We start from the raw sequence: 20,744 nt of genomic DNA on the forward strand, positions 1-20,744 counted from the left end.
ACCCACTACCTATTCAATCTACCACACGATATCTTACACTCGACATCTCATACATAAAAAAAACCTACTTAACAAGCTCTAATTCTATTCGAGTACAACCCCCAACCAGTCGTTCTACTAAAATCCTAGCTCGAACTTAAATACGACATATACAATACCACGCCCTCTCTACCTCTCTCTATCTTCTCGCAGAAAGCTCAAGCATCAAATCTATAAAAACCCACCAACCCCTTTCATATCCCAATACCACAAATAAAGTATTACCCACGTAGCAAGTACGGCTACAGTAGTTCAGTTCAGATTACATTATTCTCATTTAGCTCAATTGCACGAGCTACGCACGCGAACCAGAATCACAAGCCCAACCCCAAATACAACGACGAAGATAAATCAGCTACAGAATTATACATGTACATTTAAAAACATCTACCTCCTCCTCTCCCCCTTCTTCTCTCCCAGAATCTCACTCTCCCAATCTTCACTTCATATCGCTCGACTACCGAGTCCCTATCCATCGCTTGCTTCAGAAACGATACTCAGCGCCTATCATACCATAGGTATCGACTCATAGCTTTCATCAAATAGAACCACCTCCCCTCTTGAACTTAAACACCCTTACAAGAAAGGAAACCATAGTATAATTTCATACGATCATCATTAGACCATTCCGCTACCGCATCGCTCATCTAGCATCTACAATATCATTACCTATTCCCTCTCCCTCCATACATTATTTCTTTCTTCACCTCTTCTCCTCTCCCACCAAACTCTCCCCCTTCACCTCAACTCCCACCTCCCACCTGCAGCTCCTCCCCATACAAATCTTCACATCCAAAATTCAGAATAAAGATTCAGTCTAATCACATCCTGATCCTGATAAGCATTACAATTAATTCTAATTTTTCTATACCTCAATTATCATACTAATAATAGTACACTAATCTAACCACAGCTAGGTATCTATACTAAACTCTAATTTTTCTATTAAAAAAATAATGTCATCAGCACTAGTCAATACAATATTAGCCCTCTCAAAGCACTTTACTCTTCCATTTCCCAGTCTCATAAAACAACCGATCCCCAATCCCCAATTCCCAATCCCAATCCCAAGTAACCGAGTCCCCAAGCACTTACTTAACACATGAAATTCCCACCAAAAGTATATACATAATCCTAATCCTAATTCCAACCACCCAAACCTATAAGTCATGACCTCATTACCCTCCATCTAGTCCCAATATTCATACACCAGCCCCTTAGCCTAAAGAAACACCGAACCATCACCCATTCCACCAACACTCCCCCCACCCTCATCCTCCCCCATACTTCCCCCCGCCATCGTCCCCACACTAGCAATTCTCTTCCGTCTACTACTCAAAAACATATCCACCATCTGCTTACTACCCACCTGCTGCTGCTCCACCCCCAACCCATTCGAACCCACCACCCCACTTCCTTCAACCCCATAAACATCATCCACACCCCCTACAACACCACCAACCCTTTCATTCTCCCTCCCACCAGCTCTCACTCTCGATCTTCCTGTACCATGCAAACTTCCATTTGCATTCGCATTTGGCTTCGCATTCGCGCTCCCAAACTGTCTCTCCACCGCGGCCCCAATACCCGTACCCGGACTACTCTGCGGCGTAAAGTTATACACCGGTCTCCCACTCCTCTTGACCAATTTCGCCGGGCTCGTTGTAAAGCTATAGTTTTGACTTACACTCGTATCGAAACTCTTCACGCTTCTAATACTCTTACTGCTTTTCATCGCGGCATCCGAGATGTTTCGTTTGTGGAGTACATTGCGCGTACTCTGAGTCTGTTTTTCTGCGCCATGATCGGGTGTTGTTGGTGCGCTTCTGAGGGTTGTAGATGAGAGACGTTTGTGCAAGACGTTGCGAGCCTTTGTGTTTGGATTCTGGGCGTGGGTGACGGAATTTGGGGTTGCTGGTACATGTTGGGAGTTCGAGGTACTTTTCAGACTCGACTTGCTTTGTGCTGGTCTTAATGCCGATCTAATAGGAAGTGGGGGTGGAAGTGGTGGTGCAGGAGGAACGACGCATGGTTTGGTGTTGTCGATGAAACCATTCTCAGCCAAAGATGTCGTTGAGCGATTTTTCAGGATCGGCTTCAGAAGAACTTGAGCATTAAGATTCTGTTGAATGAGACCAAGCGGTTGTTTACCAACAGAAAGTTTTTTCTGAGCGATATCCGTATCATCATCAGCCATCTGGGCCTTTTCTCTTCTGTGCGCAATGTGAAGGGAGTTCGACATCGTAGGCGTGGGTGATAGTGATCGTTCGATGTTGCTGACGCTCACTCGATCATTTCCGGGTGGTCTTTCCAACTTTGCCACTTCAGACGACATCCATTTTTGCCATTCAATCGAACCACCGGAATTTTCACCTCGTTGTCTTGGATTAGTTGGACGATAGGTTGTGCTGTTGATAATTACAGCACCACCACCACCACCACCATTGGGGGTTGAGCTATCGACAGGCAATGACGGCATCCGGACATTTGCGAGTGGTACCGATGTATCACTACTCATAGCCTCAGAAAGATTACGGCCAATACTTCTAGAATAAACACTCTCGCTATAAACATCATCATTCACCGGTGCCATGCTCACTTCGTTGTAAACAGCAGAATTATCGCTTTCTGCTAAAGCACGACGATACGGGCTTGTATTTCCGGCTCTGTCGATTGCAAAGGTCGTGCCTCCGAAAAATGCAGACCTTGCCTCGCGGATAACTTTTGGTTTTGGAACTATAGGATCGTCCCGCTGTGCGACTTGCTGTGGAGTGAGCCCTGAAGGGTCTTGCACAGGGTCGTATGCGGCATCAATATCGGATAAGTGACGTCTGTGTACAGACTTCGAATTACGCAGGTGAACACGTTGATGAAATGAATTGTCTTGATGAAATGAGTTAACTTGGTGGAAGGAGTTACCACGACTAGATCCTAGGTGTGAGGAAAACACATCGTCTTGATTTTGAGGTTGTGTATTACATAATGGTAAATCTGCCGAGTTAAATTGATGCTCAGAGCCAATTGCCTGACCAAATAATTCTTCGCCGCTCGCGGTGGGCATTGGGTCAGCATTGTTCGAATGGTATAATTCAGGAAGTTGATTTTGGCTCTGATTGCTTGAGTCACAATCAGGGGGGACCTGTCGAATCCATGGCTTGGGCTGTGAAAGAGGATCGGTAAAGGAGCTACTTCGTCTGGGTACTTTCTCAAGTCCGAGAGTATCAGTACTGGCTTTCTTTGACTTTGCGAGTATTGCTTCTGGGCTATTCTCGTCGAGACGCTTCATCAAAGCAGAGCAAAGTCTGGCACTATCTACACCTCCTGGTCGAATTGATTGGACATGGCCAGGGCGATGAAATGCTGGGTAAGCCGGATGTTGGTTCTTTACATTTGGGCGATGAAATGTTGCTTTAGAGATATGTGTACCTGATTCATTGATGATAGAAAGTCTTTGATCTCTGCTAGGCGGAGGACGCAGCCCTTGACTGGTGACGGTATTGTTAGCTGTACTATTGGTCCAGCTTGTTACTCTGGACTTTTCATCACTATGATCACTTCGTAGGCTACGAATACTACCACTTTGTGACCTAAGTCTTTGACTTGAGGCAATAGCACGTAATGATGGGACTCTAGCTGCCACATGAGAAAATGCGGCCTCGTCGGGTCTAGGAATATCATCGAATGACTCATGATCTGATGATAAATGCCCACCGTATGCTCGGACGTGAGTCTCAATGGCGTCAACCTGTTGATTGGGGATGGCGACGGGCTCTTCTTTGCTGCGGCCAAATACTCTCCGGAGTTTGCTTTTTAATCCTTGGGACACCTTGCGAGCTTTGGCTCTTAGACCACCCTCTCTTATAGATTCGGCCGAATTGTAGGTCGCTGCAGACTTTCCACTGCTACTTCGAACCGACTTTCGAAAAGGCTTTTCCTGCCGTTGCGCCTTCGACCTGAAAAGAAAAGATGGCTGCTCCCGAAGTCTTTGTTGAGTGGCTTGAACAAAGAATCTGTCCCTAGCCATTTGGACGGCATCGTCATTTCTTTCGCAAGACGATGTAGATTTGAAGTAGTCCCGCCCCCCTCGGAGGAAGCTCATTGACTTTGGAGCTCGCAATGGAGCATTGCTCTCTAGAGTCCGCGGAGTGGATGAACAATTGGTGCGGTCAGGGCTGCCATTGCTATAGAAGACGTTGGTTGGCGCCGACAAGGGGCTAAACATAGACTTTGACTTTCTGATTCGGCGATATGAAGATGGTGTCGAGGCTACATCATTCTCTTGTGTATAGTATTCGTCGAAATCCAAGTTGGTAACGTAATTATGAGCAGAGTAGTCCCGAACGGCTGATTTACTAAGTGAAGCTTTGCCAATTGATGAAGAACGGCTTGGTGGACGATACGCTGCTGGGACTGGAGTATTTGTGGTCATCACAATAGGTCTCAAAGTAGCAGTACTTAGTTTCTGGTTCAGTCCTGGGGGATCCGTTCTTTTTCCCGCTGATTGGCGTCTCTTTACTGCATTTGGACCTGCAAACCGAACACTCTGCTGACGTTTGAGCCCTGGGTTATCAAGACTTGTAGAACTATTTTGTTGACTCGATCGCCATTGATTTTCTTGACTTGTAGTATTGCTTCGTGAAAGTCCGTTCTTGTTTCCAGAACTGGTACCATTCCTTTCTTGGGCCCTATTGAAAGCATGCATTGCTGCAGCATGAGCATGCATACGAGACTCTTCAGGGTCGACAAAATCGTGTTTTGGATAGGTTGACAATGTTGATTTGCTTCGACTAGGTCGACTAGAACTATTTCGACGGAGCATATCCTTTATGGAATGCTTACAAATGGAGGTAATTTTGAATGAATCGAAATTAAATGCGTGATACAGCTATTACATGCATGCATGTATTAACCAAAAGTTGATTGAACCCAAAAATTGTGAATGCCGACTTTCAACAGAAGACAAGACACGATATATGAAAAGGAGAGATTGACTTGGCCATTCGAGGGAGAGGTAACAAGAGTTCTTTCCGTCAACGCTGGTTGAGGAAAGAGGCATGGACACAACGGCCATTAGTGTCTACATCAAACCATTTTCAATAAACAAATTTCGGAAGTCACTATTCAGAAGCCACGAAATGATAAATTATCATGATAGGTATGCTATTAGTGGAAATAACGAGTTGATACAATTTAATACAAATATTGGTCTAATTAGTCTTACGACGAGACCCCCTTAATGTGTTCCTATCCGCAAACGCAATGAAAAATCCAGTAATCAAAAGATGCATATAGAAACATCCATCCGGCTCCAACCCATGACCATCATAACAAACTCATAAGGAAATAGTGAAGGACAATGTCCATCAAGATCTATGCCAAAAAATGTGGCGAGATGTATCTAACTCTAAGAGCTGAACTCCTCAAAAAATTCGTTGATTTCTTCATCAACCATCTTTTGAATCTTCTTGGAAAGCTTCTCGGTCTTGGAAACCATGGACTCAGTGCCCTTGACAACCTTGCCAGAGAGAACGTTGAAGTCGTTCTCGATGGCCTTCTCCAAGAGTTCAACAGTTGTTGGAACTTCCTTGGATGCCTTGGCAACGTATCCGCCAGCCTTAATGATGGAGCTGTAGTTGGAAGATCCACCACCGTTCCATGCAAGAACGTTCTTGGTGTTAGATGGAACGTCAGAAAGAGCACCCTCAGTAGCAATGGCGATGATGTTCTCCTTCAACTTCTTAGGGGTGATCTCAGCAACAGCATAAGCAGAGTCGCTAGATGGTTGGAGAGAAAGGTAGTAGGCCAAGAGACCAGCAATGTGGGGAGAGGCCATGGAAGTACCGGAGATGGTGTTGACGGCATACTTGCTACCAATCCAGGTTGAAAGAATGCTCAAACCAGGAGCAAAGATATCGTTGCAAGTACCATAGTTGGAGAAGTAGGCACGGGAATCATCGAGAGCGGAAGCACCGACAGTGATGGCGTTCTCGGCAGCAGCTGGGGAGTAGTTGCAAGAATCGGCGTTATCGTTACCGGCAGCGACTGCGAAGTGAATACCAGCATCAACAGCACCGTTAACGGCACGGTCAAGAGCTGGGGATTTGCCACCACCGAGAGACATGTTGGCAACAGAACCCTTGAAGCCCTTCTTTCCCTTCTTAGCCTTTTCAGTGTGGGCGTTGGCAGCCCATTCAACACCCTTTACAACATCTGCCATAGTACCGGAACCGTTTGATCTGAGGACCTTGACGGCGTAGACATTGGCCTTCTTGGCAACACCATATTTCTTACCAGCAACGGTACCGGAGCAATGAGTTCCGTGTCCGTTTCCATCCTCATCGGCATCGCCAGCTGGGATGGTCTTGCCCCATTGTGCACGACCTTCGAAATCAACGTGTTCAGTGTTGGTTCCAGTGTCGATAACATAAGCATCGACTCCCTCACCGGCATCAGCGGCATACAAGTATTTGTTGTATGTGCTGAAGGTCAAGGTATCTCTGTGGGAGATACGAGCCAAACCCCAAGGAGCGCTCTTCTCGACCTCGCCCGATGGGTCTTCTAATGTGTGTACGACGGAATCCTTCTCAACATATTCGACCTGTAAGAGCAATCATTAGCACGATTGTTACGTAAAAAGAATGTACCATGAATTGACAATGATGAGCCATCACGTGCGGCCTTGTCGCTGTGCGTGATTGAGCCGGAAACAATGGGCTTGTGTGGGCTTTGTTGGAAGTATGGGGATAAAGGGATTCATCAAGATAAGGATGTTTTGAATCCAATTGGAAACGAAATCCGGAGTAGAAAGCACGCAATCGGTGCTGCAATGATGAGATGGATTGTACTTACATCAGGATGTCTGCGGACCTCCTCGATGACCGAGTCATCAAAGTGACCGGAGTAACCCAAGAAGTCACTGCCAATGTTGTATGTGTGCTTGAGACCCTCGAAGATATCGGTGGTAATTGGGAATTGACCTCTCTTTCGGAGCTCGGTTCGTTGAGCTTCGCCATTTGAGTGGATGTCTTGAACCCAGCTGTGATGCTCACTGGCAGATGCGGCGGTAACGTGCTTCTTGAATACAACAATGTAGGAGGCTGGAACCTCTACAGAGTTTGCTGATGAAAGGAGAGGAGCAACGCCCTCGTGAATGGTTTCGGTGCTGAATGTTGGTGCCGCAGAGACCAATAGCGGCAAAAGCGATACGCTGAAGATTCCACGCATGATGAATAGATGTGATGTATGAGAGAAAACAAAGAGTTTATATGGAGCTTGATTTAATATCTAGAAATGACAAGAGTGATGGATGAAGAACAGTGATAATGCTGTCTTCGAGATAAAGAGTATTGATGAGAAGAGAAGAAGGTGATGAATGATGAGTGATGATGGAGGGCTTGAGAGGTGTTGAAGTACTACGTGAACTGCGAAGCTCGGGGAAGCGACAAAGATGCACTAGGCAACTACGGGGGCGATGCTCGTTTGGGTCTAAACCGCTTTGGGAATTAGCGTCTGAGTTTATCAGTGACGAATGGATCACGCAGACCGAACTGACGAAGCGATAAGGGAGGGAATTTGGGGAGGCTTGTCGGCTTGGAAGGAACAGTATGGTGTGGTGTGGGTGTGGGTACGGGTAAGAAAGCTATCGTAGGTCTAGTAATCTATCGTAGCTCTAGTAATCCATTAGGGTGTGAGACAATCCGATCATGTAAACAAAACAATGCAAGAGGATGGGGACAAGAGTGAATTATGGATTGGAGATCCTAGTTTCTATGTTGTCTTACCTTCCAATGTAGGTACTGTTTCTCTCTTCCCTTTCGTTCCTTCGTTCTTTCGTTCTTTCCTTCTTTCCTTCTTTCCTTCTCCCCCGTACTTTGGACCTTTTAGACCGAAAGCTTACTAGGTCGATACGGATCTGCAGTATCGTGATCTATTTATCTATCGTGTTATCTATGGTTGCAGGTGTAATGATCAAACAATGTCGTGAAACTCAAAATGCCGTGTTGTGGTATGGGAAATGTAATAATGGTGGCGCTTTATGAACGGTGTATGTAGGTATGCAAGAGATGCATTGATTTTAGTCTCTACCATAGAATGAAGATCTCGGGATGTGAATCATGTGATGGTACCGCGGCAATGATATGTATTTTATGTATCATCAACATCCTACAGGATGTGCGAGTAAGTCATTCAGTCCTACCTATCCCTTGAATCATTAGATAGGGAAGTTGCGATGATCCTGGTTTCAGACCAACCTTGGAACGGTTGAGTTATCCAGCTTTTGGGAGCTTCCCAGCCCATGTCGGATGTGATTATGATGATAGAGTTTAAGGCGACCAACAGCTTGCGCTCACTCAGGGTCTCAACTAGCCGGTCTTGAGCCAGTCAGCTAGCAGCATCTAACCAGGTACGTACTTTATTTATAAGCTGGCTGGGTCTCCACACCATCATTCAGGTACGAGAAATGTAGCGAAACTCGGGGTCAATCAATGAAATTGTGCCAATACCGATGTACACCTGCGGTAGGAACCAAAAGAAACATCCGCCTATTCTCGAGCTATTCTCAAGCTACCGATGCAGCTATGCTAATAAACAATAAGGCGGTCGAGGCGGTGTCATACCTGGTGTACCCTACCTCCTACCTACCTACTTGTCCATTTCATTCGGTGTGGCTTTCTCCGTGATATGAGGGCAAGATATGAAGGATATGAAGATGCTGGGTAGATGTGAAGATATGAAGATATGATTGATAGCAAAAAGTCTCAAATATCTCACATATTACTGGAAAGCAATCCACCACCCATTCGGTATTATTCGGCGTGGCTTTCTTCATGATGTGATTGATCTTGAGTTGATAGTCGTCGAGGTTGTGTAGCAGTGTCGCTGTAAAGGAAATCCACACGATCAAATTGAAACGGTCAAGCTCACACGAGACCACTCAAATGTATGCATCTCTACCTAGGTAGTCATCGCATACCGGTACCTCTTAGCTTCCTAGCCTCCTATCTATTAATCTCAATCCTTCCTGTATCTGGTCTTCTGAATTCACCCCCCAGTGAGACAATCCTCCGCATGATTTCTATCACTATTTCTATCGTAATAAATTCAATATTGAGTCAGAAGCGCTGAGCATGTGTCAGAGCACATTCCGGCTTCAGGCTGATTGTAGCGCTGACACGTGATCCCTGATTTGGGATTGTTGATACCGGTGGCTCATAGCTCAAAGGCTCCGAAAGGGGTTTTGGCAATGGCTTCCGGAATTAAATGCATATATGATTGACCAGGAATTGTTCCACGACCATAAATTTCGATGCAAGCAGATACAGACAAGCAGATACAGATATCTTGAAATCCCAAAAGAATCAAGAAAAGAATCGTTCACAGTGCATTTTTGTAGATTTCATTCTCACCTCAATCATGACTGACATACCATATCAATATTTAGGCATTAGTTTTAAGGCTACAACTTTTAAGCTGGCTGGCCTTGCCATTGACGATGATGTTCATAAGGCTGACATCATGAATTGAGTGAATAGCAACAACCTTGGACTGATCTACAATGAACTTATGGTAATTTGACAATTGAGGTTATTTTCACTACATCTCGCATTTCTTCACATTTCTACAAAGTATCAAAATTGGGTTGATACCATTAACCCAGTTTCGTGTATCCCCACCTCGCGTACCTGTATCAAACAAAGCCCAACTTCGATGCAAGTCAACCTTGATTGCAACTTATTAGATTCCAATATTTCAAAAGGACGCAGGATCGAACGAAATCTTTAGAAACCGAGATCATTCCAATAACTAATGCGGGGCAAGTAGAAGGATTGATCCCCCAAGCTGGACATAGGCGGGGTGGAATATGTCGACACGAGGCCGAAGACATCGCTCGTCGACTGCGGCATCAAATCCACCTGAAGCAACAAAAGCTACCGCAGAACTACAAGTCCTCCTAGATGGTCTATCTACAGCCCTCCAGAAGCGTCTTGAGAATGCATATCCCGATCTGCCATCAATTCTTGAACAAGTTCAGAGCATTCGGGTGTTTCTAATAGCATCCTCGCAGACATCGCGATCAAAAGACGACTTTAGACATCTCCATGGATACCAAATCCTATTGAGCACCCTTCGAGCGTTCTCGGGGTTCTATAATCCTTTCAAGAGGAATCAGCAAGATAAAATTCGATTCTTTGATCTTCTCGAAAACATATTGGGGGTGTTGGCACAAACATTTCGTGATCATCATGGGAATAGGAGATACTTCAAGCGCCGGGTGGAAGGAGGAGGATGGGCTGCTTTAGAGCAAATAATAGCTAGTATTGGTATTGGTGGTAGTGAGTCTGATATATGGACCGAAGCACAGCTTTTTGGGCGGCTTCTTGCATTCGCTTTGGACGACAAGAGATTTGAGACTTTATGTCAAATTGCTGCTGAACATCATCCCTCAAGAATCGAGTCGAATGATCTCGTAACATCTGAAGATGTCAAAGACACAATAATCGCACCCCAAGATCCGGAACGCGAGTCTGAAAACATCAAGAGCGATGAAGAAATTCTCGAGTTGGTGGAGACTCGTTTACAAGCCATCCTGCGCGAGAGTTCGTTGCTACATCATGCAGATATTGTTCCGGTTATCATAGACTTCTGGAAGACCATTCCTCGGGTTTCCAACGCTCCGGTAAATCCAGCTGCATTGGTTGTTATTCTAACATTGTCCAAAATTTCTTCAATCTCAAATCACAGTTTGTTGGCTTTGCATTCGACGGGAGTACTATCCACTCTGCTTCCGCTTGCTTTCGATTCTGATTCTCCCCTTGCTACCACCGAGAGACAGACCGTCGAAAACTTGTGCGGTTCTTTAATGTCACTCGGTATAAGCTCCTTAAATGATGCCCAATATCTAGTCTCTAGCCAGTCTCCTATTGCCAGCGAATTCTTGCTTCGCACGATGAAGAAATCTCACACTCCTGCGTATATCCAATTTGACCTTTCTTTAAATGGCTTTGCTTCAATAGAACTTCCCACGCTAGCAAGGTCTTTTCCACCACCATCAACGGTGGGAGGTTATACCTTCACGGCCTGGATTTTCGTGGATAAATTTGATCCAAATGCTCATACAACTATCTTCGGGGCTTATGATGAGACTCAAACCTGTTTTCTACTGGCGTATCTTGAGCAGGATACTCACAATTTTATTTTACAAACATCTATTTCCTCATCGCGACCTAGTGTCAGGTTCAAATCGACAACTTTTCAAGAACGCCGTTGGTATCATATTGCAATAGTTCATCGACGTCCTAGAACAATGACGTCGAGTAAAGCAATTCTTTATGTCGATGGGGAATTCGCGGAGCAAGTCAAATGTCAATATCCGGCTCCTCCACCACCTACAAATGCTAGCACAGAGAGTTTCGCGTCCTTCACCTCAACCAGTGCGAAGGTACACCCAGTTCAAGCCTTCCTTGGAACCCCTCAGGATCTCTCTACTCGTCTCGGGCGTGGTGTTGTCTTTTCTCGTTGGTCTTTGGCTTCAGCACATCTCATCGAAGATGTGATTAGCGACGATTTAGTAGCTGTCTACTATCGCTTAGGGCCACGATATAATGGAAATTTTCAAGATTGTATGGGATCGTTCCAAACGTATGAGGCATCTGCGGCTTTGGGAATGCGTCAGGAGCTTATGCATCCCGGAAAGGAAGATAATTCAGACATCCTCAAGGCTATACGTGGAAAGGCTAGCATATTAGTACCGGAGTCTCGCATCATACTAAGCATTCTGCCTACTGCTATTCTTGGAGAGGAAGACCGACTAAAAGGACCGGAATCTCAACTTTTAAGGGGGCTAAATCGAACAGCTTCAAATAACTTATTCCAGTTGACACACAATAGTGGTACTTCCATAGCTATCAATGGATCCACACCTGCCATCAATGATGCCTTAACTAGAGCTCATGGCACTGCGATCTTGACAGGCGAACCAGTAGTCATTAATCCCCAAGCTCTAGACGATGCAATGTGGAGGCTTGGAGGGTTTACTGCAATTGGACTGAAGTTAGTCGAAGCCGCCAACACGAAAGAAAGTATTGTTCGAGCTGTCGAAAATCTGTTCGAGAGTATTAATGCAAGCTGGCGAAACAGCGAGGCTATGGAGCGAGAAAATGGCTACGCAATATTGGGTGCCCTTCTTCGTGGCAAGATGGGTGCCGGAACTGTTATTGCGACGAGGACAGGTAACTCGGACACCTCGAACATGAGCGAAGATGATCGTAATAAACTTGGTTTCCAATTGCTGAGCTTGGTACTGGATTTTGTTGGCTATAGCCATGAGACACCTGAGGAATCATTTATAATTAACCCTCTTGCATACCGAATCTTACTCGTCGACTTTGATATGTGGCGAAAGACAACTTCACTCACCCAAAGGTTATATTATAAACAATTTATTACATTTGGTGTCAACAGCAAGTACCATGAATTCAATTCCCGTCGCTTATTTCGAATGCGTAAGTTTACTACACACACATGGAAATGATTACCTTGGCTAATTGTCCTCAGGGATTGTGAAACGATTTTTAGATGCTCTGAAGGCCGAATTGTTCCCCGCGGATGTTTTTCCTTCTTTTATGGAAGCACTCACCAGTTTAGTGAAATGTAATATGACGGCAGAAGTCTTTCGTTCTCTTGCTCTTTTCATCACCTATGCATATCACAAGCCTACGGGCTCTGCTTCGAGAACCCCTAAGAACCCTGGGTCAACGCTTCCAACGCGATCCGGCACAATATCAAGGGGACCAAGAAGACCAACCATTAGCACTGTTTTCGATGTGAATGAGATAGCTTCGCCGACAATGACTAAGAGACAGCTTGGAAATTCAGTGCTTGGAATGTATACTGAGCTTTTGTGTGAGGAAGGTACCACTTCAAACATTCGAAAATTTGCTAGGACTGTGACGAATAAGGTATCTATTCCAAGTTTGTACTCATTGACAATTTTTCCTAACATTATTAGTGGCTTTTACATCTCTTAACGGAGGATGACCCACAGGTTGTGGTTCTTGGCTCAAAGATTTTGGCCCGTCTTTTAGTGGTCCATGGCTCTAACTATGCGTCGAAATTCTCGAGTAAAACCGGAGGCTTTACCATTATGCGTCATAGGTTGAAGAGGTGGTGGGATATCCCAACATTATGGCCCATTTGTTTTGGTATCTTATTTGGACATGACGTCGCGAATATTGATTTCGATCAGCCATTTGAGTTATACAATCTTCTGGAAACATTTGGCACAGGCAAAATTGTATATCCTAACGTGCTGCCCGTAATCATGACGATGATGCAACATGGTTTGAAGGATGTCTTACGGAACCAAGATGACCCTGACTCGCCACTTCACGACAAGGGCAATGGAAGAGATCAGGATTCACCAACAGATACGCTTAAGCCCCCAACTCGACATAGATCAATGTCTCTTACGAAAGAACTTGAATCTCGACGTAGGTTTATTGCTGGTTTTCTTGTAGGACCTTATACTAACCATGGAATAGAATCTCAGCAGCCTAAAAGAGAACGATTGGCAGAGCAAGTTGTTATTCTACACACAATCATCCGATTTCTCGCAGACTTGCATAGCAAGTCTCAAGACTTTAGGGATTTCGCCTTATCTTCAGACTACGTCAGGTATCTGCTTGCCGTTTTATTCCCCGTAGTTGTTAGTTCGGATTCTGTTAGTCCGGAGACGGAACTAAACTCTCGTGACTCTGCATTGACTTTCGAAGGGGACGATGTCATCATAAGACCGGTGTCTCGCGTATCAGCCATGCCTACACCTATTGTCCGTACATCAACAGTAGAGACTCTCCTTCCACCTAGTCCTACAACTCTCAAAGCAAAGCCTCTTCGTCGGGGATCATCATTCGTGTTGTTAACATCTCGCCCCTCGGAGTACAGCCCGTCTTCTGCTAGACTTAGTTTGATCATGTCGCCCAAGAAAAGGATCGCCGCACAAAAAGTTAGTAACGCAATAGTTGAAGGCATGTTAGAACTAGTTGTCAATGTCTTCATTGACCAAGTAATGGCCCGTAAAGAGTTTCCCGGATTTGGATTGTTTCTCAAAGTTCCTCCCGGCTTCCAAGAACACCAAGCGTACTTTGAATCATACCTGCTGCGTAACATGATATCCCAGCTCGGTACTACTGTTCAATTGGATCAAAAATCATTATGGGAGCCCAGAGTCATCCAGAACATGGCTCGTTTTGTTCTCCATATTGGTGAAGCTGTATTCGAAGGCTGGTTTCTTGGCGGAGCTGAAACACTTTTGGATTTCGCAGGAACAATACTAGAATACTTGGAGCGACCCGAAGTGTCCAAGATCAAAAGTGTCCGCCTGTGTAGTCAAGCCATTACTTCGATCAAAAGTGTTTTCCTTCGAGTCGTTTTACTTCGTCTGTCTGAGCTTGATGTGCCAGAAGCTCCCGAGTCGGAAGCATTAGCATTTATGGATAAGCTGCTCTATTGGCAAACCGTAGTTCTGTCTGCCGATGTAACTGAAGATAACTTCTTGAAACTCATCTGTTACCAGCTTTATGTCAAATTGGTTGATAATAAAGAAAGTATACGCTTGGCAGCTGCAAATCTTTGGCGCATATTGCTTGTTCAGAAGCCCGAAGAGACATCTAATATGCTACGCCATGCTATGCCAGGCCAATACAAGCATCTAGATTCAGGATTTAAGAAGCTTACCGAGTTAGATAATGAGACTTTTGCGGAATGGGTTGATAGCTACAGAGCTGAGCTTGATGCTCTGTTCTTTGGTGCAATGTCTCGTGCTTGGGAAGACTTCGTTAACGCGGAAAATGAAAAGAACGAAGATACTCTTAAGGTCCGCGTTACTAAACGACGCGAAAAGCTCAAGCAGTGGCATGCAGATGATCTTAATGATGAAGATATATTGTTTCGTCATGATCTCGCATCAAACTTATGGATGAAAAACATTTATGCATCCGAACATCTTAAGCACCAAAGAGCACAACAAGATCAGCAAGACAATTTCAGTTTCCTCGTTTCTACCTTTTCGAGGATGGATCGAGAACTCCATAGACCATGTGCTGTATTTGATCGCGGGATTCCCCTGAAGTGGAAATTGGACAGGACCGAGGGTCGGAATCGCATGCGCCTTCGTATGCTACCTGATCGCGCTGCTCCAAATTATGATTACAAACCCAAAAGACGTCCCACTGAGACAAACACAAATGATCTGTTACAGGTTAACACTAAAGTTGGAGGCCTCGCCCCTTCTCAGCACATCGATTCAACACCGAGGTCTGCAGTGTCACCACCTAGGGATTTTGATGGCCAAAATGGAACTGGGAGGAACACTGAGAATCCATCAGACGAAACGTCAAATGAAATTCCGGATAATGTTGTTCAAGAAGAAGATTTTGAGCTTGTTGATGATCCTAATGAGCCTGGCGACGGCGATGATGGCTTTGAAGACAAAAATAGAAAGGTCATGCGTAGTCTTCAGAGAGGAGATTCAGTTCAACACGTTTTCAATATCTCTAGAATCATTGGACTCGAAGCAGTTGAGGGTCTGTTGATTCTAGGCAAGGATTCCCTGTATCTGATTGATAATGTCTTCCAAAGATCTGACGGAGAAATCGTGAATGTTGCGATGGCTCCTAAAGAGGAACGAGATCCTTATCTACAAATGATTGCTGGTCATAAGGCAAGCGAGAAAACGACCCAACCTCTCAGAACTGAGCAAGAAGCAAGAAGTTGGAAGTGGAGCGATGTCATTAGTATTTCTAAACGTCGCTTCTTGTTTCGAGATGTTGCCGTGGAAGTCTTTTTCACAGATGGCCGTAGTTATTTGCTTACAGCTATCTCGGCCACTCTTAGAGATGATCTATTTTCAAAGCTTTCTTCAAAAGCCCCACATACTAATGGTAGCTCTGGTTTACCAAATCCAGAAGATGGCTGGCGTCTTGAGGCTCTCAAGGTATCAGACGATACACCAACTACTTTTGGCTCCAAATTTGGCAACATCTTCAACTCTTCTGCTTGGAATCCAGCAATGCGACGATGGGCGAAAGGAGAAATATCAAATTTTCACTACTTGATGCTCGTCAATACAATGGCTGGTCGTACTTTTAATGATCTTACACAATATCCTGTCTTCCCTTGGGTTCTGGCCGATTACACTAGTGAAGAGCTAGATCTCAACAATCCTGCTTCATTCCGAGACCTATCAAAGCCGATGGGTGCGCAACACAACTCCCGTCAAGCGGACTTTATTGAAAGGTATAAAACATTTGCGGAAATGGACAACACTACTCCGGCCTTCCATTATGGTACTCATTACTCATCAGCCATGATTGTTACATCGTATTTGATCAGACTTCAACCTTTTGTTCAATCATACTTGCTACTTCAAGGTGGTAATTTTGACCATCCTGATCGATTGTTCTATTCAATCGCGAAAGCTTGGGATTCTGCATCCAGGAACAACATGTCTGATGTGAGAGAGCTCATACCGGAATTCTTTTACCTTCCAGAATTCCTTACGAATAACAATGGATACAATTTTGGCTTGCGACAAGGGGACGGTGGGGGTATAGATACTGTTGACCTTCCACCATGGGCTAAGGGCGATCCTAAAATATTCATTGCTAAACATCGCGAGGCTTTAGAAAGCCCATATGTGAGTAAGAATTTACACCAGTGGATTGATCTTATCTTCGGTTGCAAGCAACGTGGAGACGCCGCTATAGAAAGTGTGAACGTATTCCACCATCTTTCATATCACGGTGCAAAGAATCTTGATACTATTGAAGATCCAGTCGAAAGGCTAGCTACGATTGGAATCATTCATAATTTTGGTCAGACACCTCATCAAGTATTTTCTAAACCTCATCAATCTAGAGAAGATATGCGTCAAAAAACAAAGAGACTGGATACCTCAGCAGATTCTCTGACTCGACTACCATTTCCGTTGATAGAAAGTCACGAGCGTGTCGCATCACTCACTTACTCCGCTAAACTAGATCGACTTCTCTGTTCCACAGCATTCCGTCTAAATCTTCCTCCAAGCTATGATAAATACCTGGAATGGGGCTTCGCCGATAACAGCGTCCGGTTTTACTTCAATGACTCCAAAAAGCTCGCTGGACTCTTTGAGAACCTTCATCAAGGTCAATTATCTACCGTCATTTTTGCCTCTTCACAAACACTCATCACAGCTGGCGAAGATTGTGTCATTTCCGCTCATACAATCATAACATCCTCGTCGAAAACTGTTGACCTCCAACCTCGCTCTTCTCTCTTCGGACACAAAACACCCGTGACTACTCTCGCAGTCAGTAAATCCTTCAGTACAATGCTCAGCGCATCATCCGACGGTGTCGTCCTTCTCTGGGATCTTAATCGTCTAGAATTCGTTCGCAAACTTACTCATGGTCGTGCTGTCGAATGCGCACGTATTAATGATGTGACTGGTGATATCATGTTATGTCGCGGTCAAAAGATTGCTCTCTATACATTGAACGGCGAACCACTACTTGAGCAAAATGTCTGTACAGATCTAGGACATGATGATTATGTACATAGTTGTGCATTTTACGAAGGTACTGGGAATGAATGGTTGGAGAGTACATTGTTATTCACGGGACATAAAAGAGGAATAGTATGTATATGGCGTAAAATTGTGGGTAAACAAAGTGGGAAATGGGAATTAGAATTGGTGAAGAGATTAGATCATGTGGATGAAGTAAGGCGAGATGCGAGTGTCAATAGATCGACAGGGCCGCATGGAAGAAGGACAACGATCAATGGAAATGTGGAGGCGGGTATTACTTGTGTGGTACCCATGGAGAAAGGAGTTTACACTGGGGATGAAGAGGGGAGAGTGGTGAGTAGAATTTTTTTCTCTTGGTTTTATGAAAGTGCAAGCTAATTATAATACTAATAGTATGAATGGACATTGGTCCAACGCGAACGATAGACTAGCAAGGACAAGACAGATCAAGATACACAGTCAAGTATAGAATTGATTATATCACGATAGTCCATACATAGAGCAGAGATGAGGGAGGTACTATGGTATTCAAATCTTCACTGCCTAGAATAAAAGAACAAAAGATATCATGAGGATTGCGAGGCGTAGGGCGTTTGTTTTCCTTTCTTGCTCCTGGGTCTGTGTATCTGCAAAAATGTAATTAAAATCAGTACAAACAAACCTCTTGTTTATAGTAGATCCAGGTTCAACTCCTAGATTTTTGATGGCCGGTGGTGGATGGAGTGTTTAGCATTTGTTGGCATTGCTTCATGAGGCGATTGTAGTGGGAGCTGCGAGGAGAGGGAGAAATTTATGTATGTAGCGTGTGCTTCCTTGCATGGTGAGGAGATAGATAGATATCTAAAATTATGAACATGTGTATCTTCAAAATTGCTAGCACTTTCGTAATTATTCTTCTTTTGAATTTGATGCTCGTTCATTGCCCAATCGAGCCAGTATTTTTGGTATTGCTTTTCGCATTTACAATTTTCCCTTTCACAGCGCGGCTCAACTCCGGCTATCCCACTCCCTTGCGCCACCTCGGTCACCTAGAGTACCCCGCCAAAATCCTCACCAAAAAGATGGCAAAACCAAAACAACCAGATATCCATCCGCACTCAAATAGTCAAAAAAGATATCTCTCTCTGTCTATCTCCAAAGATAGGAGAAAAAATGCAAAAACAGAAATTCCGAATCCGGGAATCGAACCCGGGGCTACTCGGATCTGGTTAAGAACCATGAAAGCGAGTTATGTTAACCCCTACACTAATTCGGATGGAATCGTAGTTGTGATTTGTTGGGGGAGAGTGAAGAGTTTTGAAATATGAATAGTAAGAATGTGGGGAGTGAAAGATTGGTTCGTTAGGTTAGATGGGTATGGGGTTTTTTAATATCGCTGTAGTGTTAGAACATGCTTGAATATTCTGGATTTTAGGGAAAGTTGCAATATATTGATGGTACTAGAGATATCTAGAATGTATTTATTGTACATAAATCAGTATCTAGCCTCGAGGGATTGTAGCACATTGATAATGATGGATCATGTGGAAGTTGGGATATTTTCTTTGGGTTGTGGTATTGATGAAATGGGTTTGAGCAATAAAAGTACATAGGTTTGTTGAACGAAACAGCTTAGGGATTCACACACAATTCCATGCTGTCGAGTCGCAATCGGGAGTGTATTGAAAGCCGCTGATGATATGTTAATGATCTGCCCATGAGACGGAGAATTTGAAGGATAATATGAGCTTCACTATAGCAAACACACAGAACTGGCAAATAAATGTGAATCAACAATCATTAATTTATTATCTAATATCGTCAGATCCAAATATTATAATTCTGGAATCCCTTCATTCATCACTGCCCTTTCACATCCAATCGTTTGGATCTCGTTTTTAAACGAAAACCCCATAGTTATCTCTTTACAAATAACTGCTGTCAACCCACCATTCGTTCAAATAAGCACTTCCCAAAACGGTGGTGATGGGAACGGCTTCGCTGATGGAGGAACTGAAGGTTGCTCTTGGTCCTTCGGAAGCAATGGAACCAGGTCCAGTGTTGCCATATCTACTGTGTGTTAGTACTTTTCTATGTGAAATAAGATGGACGACCTACTCTTCAAAAACAACATGCTCAGTATTAGCGGCAGAGCTACTCCAAACACTCCACCCAGCAGCCTTGATGTTGTTTCCCAAGTAAGAGTTTTGGAAAACGACTCTGGCATAGTTTTGCCATGGACGTCCCAAGTAGTTGTTGTAGGTGGTGACGCTGGAATTGATGTTTTGAATGTTCGAGTTGTTGATCACATACCAAGATGGGTTGCTGTCAGAGGCACGTCCGGATGCAGTGATGGATCCGGCGGCAATGGTGCGGATGTCGTTGTTCTCAAACCAGGCTTGAGCGGTTTGACCGAAGATGAAGTCGATGGCACCGACGACGAGACATTTGGCATAGAGTTGAGTTCCGGTGTTGGCAAGAATAGTATCCTGGTATCCGATGAATTGGGTAGCATAATATCCTTGGTTTGTGGTGTCTATGAATAGCGTGAATCAGTATTTGTCTCTAGCGAAAACATTGGGGCTTCAATGTTTTCAGATGATAGACAATAAAATTTCTCGTAGAGAGGAGCAATTTAGGACGGATTGGGTGAAGAATATATTGAACCAATGAACTTACGGGCAGAGATAGCAAGATTTTGACCGTTGGTATTGACATGTCCGAATGTGTTCTCAATAATGAGATTGTAGACCTTGGTATTCATGTTCCATTGACGTAAAGTAGCTGTCAAATCATCGGAGGTAGTGTCTTTGAGTGCAAGGTTGTAAGTCAAAGTGACTTGGTTACCAGCATAGGTGCTTGCATCTGTAGTATACCCCTGGATTGTGAGGTTGGATTCGAGTGCTGGGACATATACTTGTTCGGTATAGGTTCCAGGGTAGATGAAGAGATATTGAGGTGTGGTGGTAGTGGTGGAGAGGGCATTCACTCCTTCTTGAAATGTTTTGTATGATCCTGATGTTTTGCCGGTTGCATCGACAATAATAGCACCTGATGGTGCAGAGGTCCTGGAGACCGCTCGTGCCTCTAGAGGAGCGGCAGAGACTGCTCCCAGAAGAGTGGCCACAAATGAAAGGATTGGGATTGAGAGATACAT

The 20,744-nt window shown here is 44.4% G+C and overlaps 4 protein-coding genes across 4 annotated transcripts; 1 reads left to right on the forward strand and 3 right to left on the reverse strand.

Annotated features, from left to right (window-relative positions):
- Positions 1-1,261: 1,261 nt before the first annotated feature.
- EAE98_004786 (uncharacterized protein) lies at positions 1,262-4,858 on the reverse strand (the record flags this gene model as incomplete). The annotated part of the gene is made up of 1 exon (XM_038952407.1): positions 1,262-4,858. The coding sequence occupies one exon, from the start codon at positions 4,856-4,858 to the stop codon at positions 1,262-1,264; it is 3,597 nt and encodes a 1,198-aa protein (XP_038811057.1).
- A 585-nt stretch (positions 4,859-5,443) lies between these two features.
- Positions 5,444-7,263, reverse strand: EAE98_004787 (uncharacterized protein; the record flags this gene model as incomplete). Its single annotated transcript, XM_038952408.1, has 2 exons — positions 5,444-6,637; positions 6,889-7,263. The coding sequence occupies 2 exons, from the start codon at positions 7,261-7,263 to the stop codon at positions 5,444-5,446; spliced, it is 1,569 nt and encodes a 522-aa protein (XP_038811058.1).
- A 2,638-nt stretch (positions 7,264-9,901) lies between these two features.
- Positions 9,902-18,034, forward strand: EAE98_004788 (uncharacterized protein; the record flags this gene model as incomplete). Its single annotated transcript, XM_038952409.1, has 5 exons — positions 9,902-12,542; positions 12,595-12,998; positions 13,049-13,529; positions 13,581-17,941; positions 18,002-18,034. The coding sequence occupies 5 exons, from the start codon at positions 9,902-9,904 to the stop codon at positions 18,032-18,034; spliced, it is 7,920 nt and encodes a 2,639-aa protein (XP_038811059.1).
- A 1,478-nt stretch (positions 18,035-19,512) lies between these two features.
- EAE98_004789 (uncharacterized protein) lies at positions 19,513-20,744 on the reverse strand (the record flags this gene model as incomplete). Its single annotated transcript, XM_038952410.1, has 3 exons — positions 19,513-19,657; positions 19,706-20,123; positions 20,267-20,744. The coding sequence occupies 3 exons, from the start codon at positions 20,742-20,744 to the stop codon at positions 19,513-19,515; spliced, it is 1,041 nt and encodes a 346-aa protein (XP_038811060.1).

This window comes from Botrytis deweyae, assembly GCF_014898535.1.
Source record: "Botrytis deweyae strain B1 chromosome Unknown BDEW_009, whole genome shotgun sequence".
NCBI lineage: Eukaryota > Fungi > Ascomycota > Leotiomycetes > Helotiales > Sclerotiniaceae > Botrytis > Botrytis deweyae.